General features: G+C 43.9%; 1 protein-coding gene across 1 annotated transcript in view; it reads left to right on the top strand.

The window, feature by feature from the left end:
* The window catches only part of CFAP74 (cilia and flagella associated protein 74), a 98,595-nt gene that overhangs the window by 55,197 nt on the left and 30,795 nt on the right, over positions 1-12,603 (top strand). The window contains exons 18-21 of the mRNA XM_043486123.1: positions 7,593-7,757; positions 9,048-9,210; positions 10,347-10,423; positions 10,907-11,029. Of these exons, the coding sequence (XP_043342058.1) occupies positions 7,593-7,757; positions 9,048-9,210; positions 10,347-10,423; positions 10,907-11,029 (528 nt within the window). The remainder of the gene's footprint in view (positions 1-7,592; positions 7,758-9,047; positions 9,211-10,346; positions 10,424-10,906; positions 11,030-12,603) is intronic.

Genomic DNA, 12,603 nt, shown 5'->3' with positions numbered 1-12,603 from the left:
CTGAAAATAAATTCATCAATACCATCTTTTTAGATTCCATATGTCTGTATCAGTATGTGATATTTATATTTCTCTTTCTGACTCACTTCACTCTGTATAATAGGCTCTAGGTTTGTCCACCTCATTAGAACTGACTCAGATGCATTCCTTTTTATGGCTGAGTAGCATTACATTGTATATATGGAATACCACAGCTGCTTTATCCATTCATCTGTCGATGGACATCTAGGTTGCTTCCATGTTCTAGCTATTGTAAATAGTGCTGCAGTGAACATTGGTATACATGTGTCTTTTCCAATTTTGGTTTCCTCTAGGTATAAGCCTGAATGGTCTAGTGGTCTGGGGTGTTTGCTATGACCAGTTCATTCTCTTGGCAAAACTCTACTAGCCTTTGCCCTGCTTCACTGTGTACTCCAAGGCCAAATTTGCCTGTTACTCCAGGTGTTTCTTGACTTCCTACTTTTGCATTCCAGTCCCCTATAATGAAAAGGACATCTTTTTTGGGTGTTAGTTCTAAAAGGTCTTGTAGGTCTTCATAGAACTGTTCAACTTCAGCTTCTTCAGCATTACTGGTTGGGGCATAGGCTTGGATTATTGTGGTATTGAATGGTTTGCCTTGGAAACAAACAGAGATCATTCTGTCATTTTTGAGATCGCATCCAAGTACTGCATTTCGGACTCTTTTGTTGACCATGATGGCTACTCCATTTTTTCTAAGGGATTTGTGCTCACAGTGTACAGGAGACAGGGATCAAGACCATTCCCACGGAAAAGAAATGCAAAAAGGCAAAATGACTGTCTGAGGAGGCCTTACAAATAGCTGTGAAAAGAAGAGAAGCGAAAAGCAAAGGAGAAAAGGAAAGATATACCCATTTGAATGCAGAGGTCCAAAGAATAGCCAGGAGAGATAAGAAAGCCTTCCTCAGCAATCAATGCAAAGAAATAGAGGAAAACAACAGAATAGGAAAGACTAGAGATCTCGTCAAGAAAATTAGAGATACCAAGGTAACATTTCATGCAAAGATGGGCTCAATAAAGGACAGAAATGGTAGGGACCTAACAGAAGCAGAAGATGTTAAGAAGAGGTGGCAAGAATACACAGAACTGTACAAAAAAGATCTTCATGACCCAGATAATCACAATGGTGTGATCACTCACCTAGAGCCTGACATCCTGGAATGTGAAGTCAAGTGGGCCTTTGAAAGCATCACTACGAACAAAGCTAGTGGATATGATGGAATTCCAGTTGAGCTATTTCAAATGCTGAAAGATGATGCTGTGAAAGTGCTTCACTCAATATGCCAGCAAATTTGGAAAACTCAGCAGTGGCCACAAGACTGGAAAAGGGCAGTTTTCATTTCAATCCCAAAGAAAGGCAATCCCAAAGAATGCTCAAACTACCGCACAATTGCACTCATCTCACATGCTAGTAAAGTAATGCTCAAAATTCTCCAAGCCAGGCTTCAGCAATACATGAACCATGAACTTCCAGATGTTCAAGCTGGTTTTAGGAAAGGCAGAGGAACCAGAGATCAAATTGCCAACATCCGCTGGATCATCGAAAAGCAAGAGAGTTCCAGAAAAACATCTATTTCTGCTTTATTGACTATGCCAAAGCCTTTGACTGTGTGGATCACAACAAACTGTGGAAAATTCTGAAAGAGATGGGAATACCAGACCACCTGACCTGCCTCTTGAGAAACCTGTATGCAGGTCAGGAAGCAACAGTTAGAACTGGACATGGAACAACAGACTGGTTCCAATAGGAAAAGGAGTACGTCAAGGCTGTATATTGTCACCCTGCTTATTTAACTTATATGCAGAGTACATCATGAGAAATGCTGGGCTGGATGAAGCACAAGCTAGAATCAAGATTGCCGGGAGAAATATCAATAACCTCAGATATGCAGATGACACCACCCTTATGGCAGAAAGTGAAGAGGAACTAAAAAGCCTCTTGATGAAAGTGAAAGAGGAGAGTGAAAAAGTTGGCTTAAAGCTCAACATTCAGAAAACTAAGATCATGGCATCTGGTCCCATCACCTCATGGGAAATAGATGGGGAGACAGTGGAAACAGTGTCAGACTTTATTTTTTTGGGCTCCAAAATCACTGCAGATGGTGATTGCAGCCATGAAATTAAAAGACACTTGCTCCTTGGAAGGAAAGTTATGACCAACCTAGATAGCATATTAAAAAGCGGAGACATCACTTTGCCAACAAAGGTCCATCTAGTCAAGGCTATGGTTTTTCCAGTGGTCATGTATGGATGTGAGAGTTGGACTGTGAAGAAAGCTGAGCACTGAAGAATTGATGCTTTTGAACTGTGGTGTTGGAGAAGACTGTTGAGAGTCCCTTGGACTGCAAGGAGATCCAGCCAGTCCATCCTAAAGGAGATCAGTCCTGGGTGTTCATTGGAAGGACTGATGCTGAAGCTGAAACTCCAATACTTTGGCCACCTCATGAGAAGTGTTGACTCCTTGGAAAAGACCCTGATGCTGGGAGGGATTGGGGGCAGGAGGAGAAGGGGACGACAGAGGATGAGATGGCTGGATGGCATTACCAACTCGATGGGCATGGATTTGGGTAGACTCCGGGAGTTGGTGATGGACAGGGAGGCCTGGCGTGCTGTGATTCATGGGGTCACAACGAGTCAGACACGACTGAGCGACTGAACTGAACTGGGTATATGTCTAGGGGTGGGATTGCTGGGTCATATGGTGGTTTTATTCCTAGTTTTTTAAGGCGTCGCCATACCATCTTCCATAGTGGCTGTATCAATTTACATTCCTACCAACAGTGCAAGAGGATTCGATTTTCTCCACACCCTCTCCAGCATTTATTGTTTGCAGACTTTTTGATGATGTCCATTCTCACCAGTGTGAGGTGATATCTCATTGTAGTTTTGATTTGCATTTCTCTCATAATGAGCGATGTTAAGCATCTTTTCATGTGTTTGTTAGCCATCTGTATGTCTTCTTTGAAGAAATGTCTGTTTAGGTCTTTTTCCCACTTTTTGATTGGGTTGTTTGTTTTTCTGGTATTGAGTTGTATGAGTTGCTTGTATATTTTGGAAACTAATCCTTTATCAGTTGTTTCATTTGCTATTACCTTCTCCCATTCTGAGGGTTGTCTTTTCACCTTGCTTTTAGTTTCCTTTGCTGTGCAAAAGCTTTTAAGTTTAATCAGGTCCCACTTGTTTACTTTTGTTTTTATTTCCATTAATCTAGGAGGTGGGTCGTAGAAGATCTTGCTTTGATTTGTGTCAGCAAGTGTTCTGCCTATGTTTTCCTCTAAGAGTTTTATAGTTTCTAGTCTTACATTTAGGTCTTTAATTCATTTTGAGTTTATCTTTGTGTATGGTGTTAGGAACTGTCCTAATTTCATTCTTATGTAGCTGTCTGTCCAGTTTTCCCAGCACCATTTATTGAAGAGGCTGTCTTTGCCCCATAGTATATTCTTGCCTCCTTTGTCAAAAAATAAGGCACCCATAGGTGCATGGGTTTATTTCTGAGCTTTCTATCTTGTTCCATTGGTCTATATTTCTGTTTTTGTGCTAGTACCATACTGTCTTGATGACTGTAGCTTGGTAGTATAATCTGAAGTCAGGAGGGTTGATTCCTCCAGCTCCATTCTTCTTTCTCAAGACTGCTTCGGCTATTCAGGATCTTTTGTGTTTCCATATGAATTGTGAAAATTTTTGTTCTAGTTCTGTGAAAAATGCCATTGGTAATTTGATAGGGATCACATTGAATCTGTAGATTGCATTTGGTAGTATAGCCATTTTCACAATAGTGATTCTTCCTACCCAGGAACATGAACATCTCTCCATCTGTTTATGTCATCTTTGATTTCTTTCATCAGTGTCTTATACTTTTCCATATATAGTTCTTTTGTCTCCTTAGGTAGGTTTATTCCTAGAAATTTTATTCTTTTTGTTGCAACGGTGAGTGGAATTGATTACTTAAGTTCTCTTTCTGATTTTTCATTGTTAGTGTATAGGAATACAAGTGATTTCTGTGTATTGACCTTTGTATTCTGCATCTTTGCTGAATTCACTAGTAATTTTCTGATAGTTTCTTTTGGGTTTTCTATGTATAGTATCATGTCATCTGCAAACTATGAGAGTTTTACTTCTTCATTTCTGATCTGGATTCTTTTTATTTCTTTTTCTTCTCTAATTGTCATAGCTAGAACTTCCAAAACTATGTTGAATAATAGTGGTGAGAGTGGACACCCTTGTGTTGTTCCTGATCTTGGAGGGAATGCTTTTAGTTTTTCACCACTGGAAATAATGTTTGCTTTGGGATTATCATATATGGCCTTTACTATGTTGACGTTCCTTTTTTGCCCATTTTTTGAAGCATTTTTTTTTACCATAAATGGGTGCTGAATTTTGTCAAAGGTTTTTTTCTGCATCTATTGAGATGATCATATGGTTTATATCTTTCAGTTTGTTAATATGGTGTATCACATTGATTGATTTGCATATGTTGAAGAATCCTTGCATCCCTGGAATAAACCTGACTTGATCATGGTGTATGAGCTTTTTAACATGTTGTTGAATTATGTTTGCTAAAATTTTGTTGGGGATTTTTGTATCTATATTCATCAGTAATATTTGCCTGTAATTTTCTTTTTGTGTGTTGTCTTTGCCTGGTTTTGGTATCAGGGTGATGGGGGCCTCATAGAATGAGTTTGGAAATGTTCCTTCCTCTGCAGATTTTGGAAGCGTTTCAGAAAAATAGGCATTAGCTCTTCTTTAAATGTTTTACAGATCTCCCCTGTGAAGTCATCTGGTCCTGGCTTTTGTTTTTGGGGAGATTTTTAATCACTGTTTGGATTTCAGTGTTTAATTGGGTTGTTCATAATTTCTGTTTCTTCCTGGTCTAGTCTTGGGAGGTTGAACTTTTCTAAGGATCTGTCCATTTCCTCTAGGTTGTCCATTTTGTTAACATATCATTGCTCATAATATTCTTTTATGATCCTTTGTATTCTGTATTGTCTGTTTTAACCTCTCCTTTTTCATTTCTAATTTTGTTGATTTGACTTTTCTCCCTCTTTTTTCTTGATGCGTCTGGCTAGTGGTTTGTCAATTTTGTTTATCTTCTCAAAGAACCAGATTTTAGTTTTTTTTTTTTTGCTTTTAATCTTTGCTAGTATTCCCTTCATTTCTTTTTCATTTATTTCTGCTCAGAAATTTATGATTTATTTCCTTCTGCTGACATTGGGGGTTTTTTGTTCTTCTTTTTCCAGGTGCTTTAGATGTAGAGTTAGGTTGTCTATTTGATGCTTTTCTTGTTTCTTGAGGTAGGATTGTGTTGCTATAAACTTCCCTCTTAGAGCTGTTTTTGCTGAATCCCATAGGTTTTGGGTCCTTGTGTTTTCATTGTAATTTGTTTCTAGGAATCTTGATTTCCCTTCTTATTTCTTCAGTGACCTCTTTGTTGTTTAGTAATGTATTGTTCAATCTCCATGAGTTTGTTTTTTGCAGTTTTTTTCCCTATAGTCGATATCTAGTCTTACAACATTGTGATCAGAGAAAATACTTGGTACAATTTCAGTTTTCTTAAATTTACTGAGGCTTGATTTGTGGCCCAACATGTGGTCTATCCCGGTTCCGTGTGCACTTGAGGGCGTATTCTTCTGCATTTGGATGGAAAGTCCTGAGTATATCAATTAGGTCCATTTGGACTAATGTTTCGTTTAAGGTTTGTGTTTCCTTATTGACTCTCTGTTTTGATGATCTGTCCTTTGGTATAAGTAGGATATTAAAGTCCCCTACTATTATTGTGTTACTGTCGATTGCCCCTCTTTTTCGGCCATTGTTTTTTTTTTTTTTAATATTCCCCCAGCCCTTTTCTCTCCTCCTCCTGGGACCCTGCAATGCACATTCTGATCATCAGGTCAAGGCCTTGTCAGGAAATGTTTTATTACAGAATCAGTCTTCTTATTAGTTATAGGTCTATTCAAATTGTCTTATCGCTTTGTGGTTTAGTGTTGGAAGGTTTTGTGTTTCTAGGAATTTGTATATTTCATCTGGGTTATCCAGTTTGTTGGTACAAGGGTAGTACTTTCTTGAAATGAAAGTGAAAGTCACTCAGTCATGTCCGCCTCTTTGTGACCCCATAGACTATACAGTCCATGGAATTCTCCAGGCCAGAATACTGGAGTGAGGAGCCTTTCCCTTCTCCAGGGGATTTTCCTAACCCAGGGATCAAACCCAGGTCTCCCACACTGCAGGTGGATTCTTTACCAGCTGAGCCATAAGGGAAGCCCGTGTACTTTCTTAGAATTCTTTTTACTTCTGCAGAATCAGTATTAATGTCCCCATTTTCATTTCTGATTTTACTACCTTCAGTGTTTATTTTCTTAGTCCATCTAGGCAAAAGTTTGTCGATCTTGTTGATCTTTTTGAATAACCAACTTTTGGTTTCATTAATTTTCTCTATTATTTTTCTATTCTCTACTTTATCTCTGCTCTGATCCTTATTTTATTTTGTCTGCTAGTTTTGGAGTTTAGTTTGTTCTTTTCCTAATTTCTTGAGTTGTAAACATAAATTGTTTATTTTAGATCTGTCTTATTTATTAATGTAAGTTTTTATAGCTATAAATTTCCCCTTCAGTGCCCCTTCCACTGCATCCCATGAGTTTTGGTGTATTGTGTTTTTGTTTTCATTCATCTCTATTTATTTTATAATTCCTCTTGTGATTTCATCTTTGATTTTTTGCCTAATTTCCATAATTTTGTGAATTTTCTTGTTTTCTTTATGTTTTTGATTTTTAACTTTATCCTGTTGTGGTCAGAGAAGATACTTTGTATGATATCTCTCTTTTAAAGCCTGTTGAGTCTTTTGTGGCCTAACTTATGGTCAATCCTAGAAAATGTCTTGTGTGCACCTGACAAAAATATATGTATTGTTGTTGGGTGAAGTATTCTGTACACATCTGTTAGATCCCATGGTTTATTGTGCTACTTAAGTTCTGTATTTCCTTACTTATCTTCTGTCTGGTTGTTCTGTTCATTATGAGAAGAGTATTGTAGAGCTATATATTTCTCCTTCAATTTCCTCAGTTCTTGCTTCATGTATTTTTGATAGTCTGCCAGATGCATAACTGATTATAATTGTTATATCTTCTTGCTATGGTGAATCTTTTATTAATATACAACCATTGATCTTTTTATTGTTTCCATAGTTTAGCCTTTTCCAGAATGCTGTATAGTTGGAATCATACAGTTTGAAAACTTTTCAGACAGACTTCTTTCACTTATGTAGCTATACACATCTTAAGTTTCCTCCATGTTTTTTTATGGTTTGATAGCTCATTTCTTTTTAGCTGGCTTGATTTTTAAAAAATTGGACTCAGGTGCTCCCCAATGTCATGATCAATACACAAGTTTATGATTTCTGGCATGTGAATTGTGTTCACGAGTGGTGCAGAGACCTTGCCTCTCCCCCATGGAGCCAGATGCAGACCTTATCCATGAGTGTGAGGACAGGGTCAGAGCTCCGTGTCCCCTCGTCTGTGGGGTGACAGGTGGGAGAGGAGACCTGCTCTGGTCACCCTATCTCACTCAAGGTCTTCTGGCAGCTGTCCCTCGACAAGGAGCTCATCGACTTTGGCAGCTACACAGTGGGTGAGACTGCAATCCGGACCATCACGCTGACCAACACTGGGGGCTTGGGCACCAAATTCAGATTTCTTCTGGCATCAGAGTCCTGTGAGATGGACACCACCCAGTCGGCCGTAAAATTAGTGAGTGTGCTGCTGCTCCTGGTCAATGCTGTGGCTGCTCAGCCAAGGGCAGCACGTGGTATCTCCTGCCCAAGATACAGTCCCATGAGTGTGAAGTGGGCCATGAGTCAAAGGAGCCTGTTGATGTGAGTGGGACGAGGAGGGGTGGCAGGACAGCCTCCAGTCCATCTGGAAGTGCTCAAACTCTGTAGGGAGCAACCTTGGCAGCAGGACACTGTCCCCTGTCATGTGTGTTGGCAAGGCAGTGGCCAAGCATTCTCAGGGTGGGGACATCCCAGACCCCAGGCTGAAAAGCTCAGCAAACCCTGCCCTGCACCCATACCTCTCTCAAAAGTATGAGGGAGGCCCTGGTCCTCTCACGGAAAGGCTGTGCACATGCTGCCAAGGAAACAGAAACAGGAGAGACCCCATCCATGGAGACAACTTCCAAAATAGCCAGTGGACATGGAAGGGGGTGGTGATCATTTGGGGGTGAGCACAGAGAAAGTTTGCCTCAAAATATATGTCTAAGTTAGTTGAAACTTTCCTATAAAAAGCACTTAGTCTGTTTTCTCTGCTGCATTAAGGGGTTTCAGCAAAGGTCCTAGAAGGGTCTCCCCTGGAGAGAGAGAAGGCAGAAGTCCCCTGAACAGCAACATGGGCCAGCTGCTGCAACAGAGGTTGGGACTGGGGTGTGAACCCAGATCATGGGATAATGAGGGAAGAGGGGGCACAGGAGCCAGGCTTATGGAGGGAGGACAAGCGCCCAGGCCCTCAGGCTCTCCACAGGCACTGGCTCTCTGTCTCAGTGAGTGTCTGAGCAGCTGGACAGCAGCTCCACCAGGGCAACACCCTGCATGTCCCCCATGGACCCTGAGTCACACGCAGCAGGCACTCAGCCAGTCTGTTCCTGAGCCCAGGGGAGAGGCCTGCGGGTCAGTGCCCTCTGGGAAAGGAGCAGAAATGAAGTCAGTCTGCAGGGGTCTGGGCCAAAGTCAGGAGAGCTCTGGGCTGGAGCTTGGGGGGGCCCAAGCTCACAGTGGAGAGCAGCAGGTGTCCTGAAGGAATTCTGTGTGCAGAGTCTCTAGGAGGGGTCTGAGGAGGAAACCACCTGCGTTAGAGGAGGCCCTGAGCCCCAGGCAAGTTCAGCACAGGTTAATGGAGAGCTGCCAAGGGGGTCATGCAGGATCCTGTGGTCCCCAGCCCAGATCATGACCAGGCTCTCAATTTGGCACCTCAGGGATGGCGGATCTGGACAGCTAATGGGAAAGGCAAATGGACTGCACTAAAGGTATCATGTTCTCTTTTCAGAGTAGTATCTTCATATATGAAGACAAAAGTTTTTATGATAAAATCACCACCAGTTTTTCTGAACATCAGACGGAGGGCAATGAGTCATCCCCTACAGATGTACCAAGCCAGAAGGAGTCTGGAAAGCTGGACGTGAAGGAGCAAGAGGAGGGGCACCCCATTGGTGAGCTGGGCCCATGGCCTGCACTCAGCATGCAGCCCTGGGCTCCTTGGCACAGGGGCCCCGAGTCCTAGCCATGTGATGGACAGAGAGGCGGCACTCAGCATGCAGCCCTGGGCCCCTCAGCACAGCGGCCTAGAGTCCCAGCCGTGTGACAGGCAGAGGGGCTGCAGGTTGGGTCAGAGGGCCCCAGAGGACAGATTCCAGGAGCCACTTAGAGCACATCCATACAGACAAGGCCAAACAACTGTGAAAACAGGCTAGATGGGGTACTGTGTTACCTTTCCAGGACTTGGCAGCCCCCCTCCCCCTACCATCCCAGCCTGCCCCCCCCATCCTCCCCCCCACCCCAACATGACTGAGCCCTCACACAGCTTTCTACCATTCTCTCCTCTTTATACAAACTTCTCAAGTCCACTTTCAGCTCCTCCTGCCTTGAAGCAAAGCCTCAGGTGGTCCACTTCTCAGCCTCCCCACTCTTCTCTGCTGTCCTCTCTCAGACATGCTGCTCTTAGGCCATTTTGAGCAACTCAGGACCTTCTCCCACCCAGGCCTCCCACTCCAGAAGCCACAGTGCCCACTGTCTGAGTCCACCCAAGAAACCCCAGGTCTGGGATCACACATGGCATTGAAGTTGGGGGTCCCTGAGTTCCCAAGGCCCCCATGCAGGAGATGGCCATGGGAGCTGCGAGAGTGGAAACACATCCGTGTAAACCTGGGGCCACAGTGACAGCCTCTTGTGCCAAAGAGCCAGGCTGTCTACCTGCACTGACCCTACTGCCCTGTGACCCCTGTCCTGGCACAGAAAGGTCAGGACGCCCTGCCCAGGCCTGGGGCACAACCCCACTCCACTCTGGTCCTCCTGTGCCACCACGTGGCCCTTCTTTGCAGAGCTGGGTCAGGGGGAAGGGTAGAGGCCCTGCCTGGGTGAGGGTGCCCCCTGTGAGGGCCCTCGCCAGCCCTGGGGACAGGTGGGTGGGGGCAGCACGTGATATTGTCAGGATGAGCCATCTGTTCAGGAGGGCTGAGGTGGCCTCCACAAACTCCAGGACAGCACCTGGTCTGGGAGAGGAAGGGGCCCTGGTGCTGCAGCTCTCCTGGCCTGGCCAGCCTCACCTGTGAACCCCCTTCTCTTCCAGAATCAGAGGGCGTGACCTTGACCACCATCATGACTATACCTCCCAATGAGGAACAGATGGAGTTCTCGCTGGGAGAGGTCAGCAAGGCCCGCCTTCCTCCAACCCTGGGGTGGCCTGTCCATCTGACCAGAGCTGGATGAGACTAGTCTGGTCACCGGACTTGCAGCCTCTGGGTGATAGCTATCTCAACCCATATCTGGCCACCCCATCCCTGACTGAGCTAAGTCAGACCCAGAGCCAAAGAAGCACACCTGGGTGCCCCTGTTTAGCTGAGCACAGAGGAGACTTCCACGTGGGGCCTCCCTGGCCAGAGCGGCAGGGGTGGGGGTGGGGTCCACGTATGTGTGTGTGTGTGTCCATGTGTGTGTGTCCACATGTGCACTGTGTGTGCGTTCATGTGTGTTCAAGTGTGTGTGCAAGGACCAGGTCATCAGGAGAGCAAGTGCACACAAGGCTGCTGCCACCTTGCACCCACACGGGGACTGGCCACGGTGAGGCCATGGGAGGTACCTTGACCAGAATGTGAAGGCTGATCAGCCTGCCGCCTCTCTTCCCTGCAGATAACAGAGGGGGACATAGGCCCCTTCAGCTCCATCAAGGTGCCCGTCATCTTCACCCCGATCGTCCCGGGAACGGTCTATAACAGTTTCAAGGTCGTGTTTAAGAATCAGCAGTGCCCAACTGTGAGTACCATGCTGCTCCCCAGGCATGGGGTCCTGCCCTCCACTTTCCATCCACCCAACCACGTGGGGCCTGTATTATAGAAAAACCAAAAAGAACTTTTTGGCCAACCCAATATTTTGGATATTAATCTCTTATCAGTCATATCATTTGCAAACATTTTCTCCTATCCAGTAGGTTGTCTTTTCAATTTTGTCAATGGTTTCCTTTGCTGTGCAAAAGCTTTTACGTTTCATTAAATCCCATTTGTTTGCTTTTGCTTTTGTTTCCTTTGCCTTTGGACACAAATCCGAAAAAATATTGCTGCAATTTATGGCAAAGAGTGTCCTGCCTGTGTTTCCTTCTAGGAGTTTAATGGTTTCTGGTCTTATAGTTAGGAATTTAATCCATTTTGAGTTTATTTTTGTATGTGGTGTTAGAGAATGTTGTAATTTCACTCTTTTACTTGTAGCTGTCCAGTTTGCCCAGCACCATTTATTAAAGAGACTGTCTTTTCTACATTGTATGTTCTTTTCCCCTTTGTCATAAATTAGGTAACCATAGGTACATGGGTTTATTTCTGGGTGCTCTATCCTGTTCCATTGGTCTGTGTGCCGTTTTTTGCACCAGTGCCATGCAGTTTTGATGACTGTAGCTTTGCAATATAGTCTGGAGTCAGAAAGAGTGAATCCTCCAGCTCCGTTCCTCTCTTTCAAGGTGCTTTGGCTTCCCTCCATGTTCCTTCCATGTCCACCTTCCCTGTGACACAGTCTTTGACAGGTTCTCCTTACATGCCTCACAGAGGGCTCTGTACAGCTGCCTAATGCTCTGATGCACGAGGGTTTGTGGTTATTTTCTCATAGTGAACTATGCCTTCCGCCAGAACCAAACAGGCCTCTTGCCCACCGCTGCTCAGACACCTCTAACAACAGCTGCTCCCACAGTAATGATGGAGCCACCCTGTTCTCTGCTTCCCCTTAGCCTCATTTCCCTGTGTCCCCTCCCATAGTCATCCTTTTTTAATAACCCTGTATCTTTTAAGGAGCCAGGTTTTGTGTGTGGATCCTACTAATGCTGTCTGTCTTTATGGGGAGACTCCAGTGTGTTCACAGCATAATACTGACACACGTAATCTCCAAAATATACAAGCAGCTCATGAAGCTCAATACCAGAAAAATGAACAACCCAATCAAAAAGTGGGCAAAAGAGCTAAAGGGACATTTCTCAAAAAATTGAAAGCATTACCTCTAAAATCAGGAACATGAGTGCCCACTCTTACCACTGTTACTACAACTGACAAAGAATTAATCTCCAAAATATTGACACACTTTGTTTTACTTCTTCCATTAGTTGTATTGACTATTCATTTTATGATATTATTTCCTCACTTTCAATTTTCTTGTTTTGGTTGGTTTAATCAAGTTGCTACTTATTCCTTTTCTTCCTGTTATTTGGAAATTCGACTTTCCATTCCATGAACAGTCCCCTCCACTTTCAGCCCCCAAATCCCACATGACTTTCTACTTCTTAAATGGAAGAGGAAAACCCTCCAGGACGGACGGTGCCCAGCAGGACACTCGGCCAGCACTTCCTTATG

This window comes from Cervus canadensis, chromosome 13 (assembly GCF_019320065.1).
Source record: "Cervus canadensis isolate Bull #8, Minnesota chromosome 13, ASM1932006v1, whole genome shotgun sequence".
In the NCBI taxonomy this organism is placed as follows: Eukaryota; Metazoa; Chordata; class Mammalia; order Artiodactyla; family Cervidae; genus Cervus; species Cervus canadensis.
This window is presented reverse-complemented; position numbering and strand designations above follow the sequence as displayed.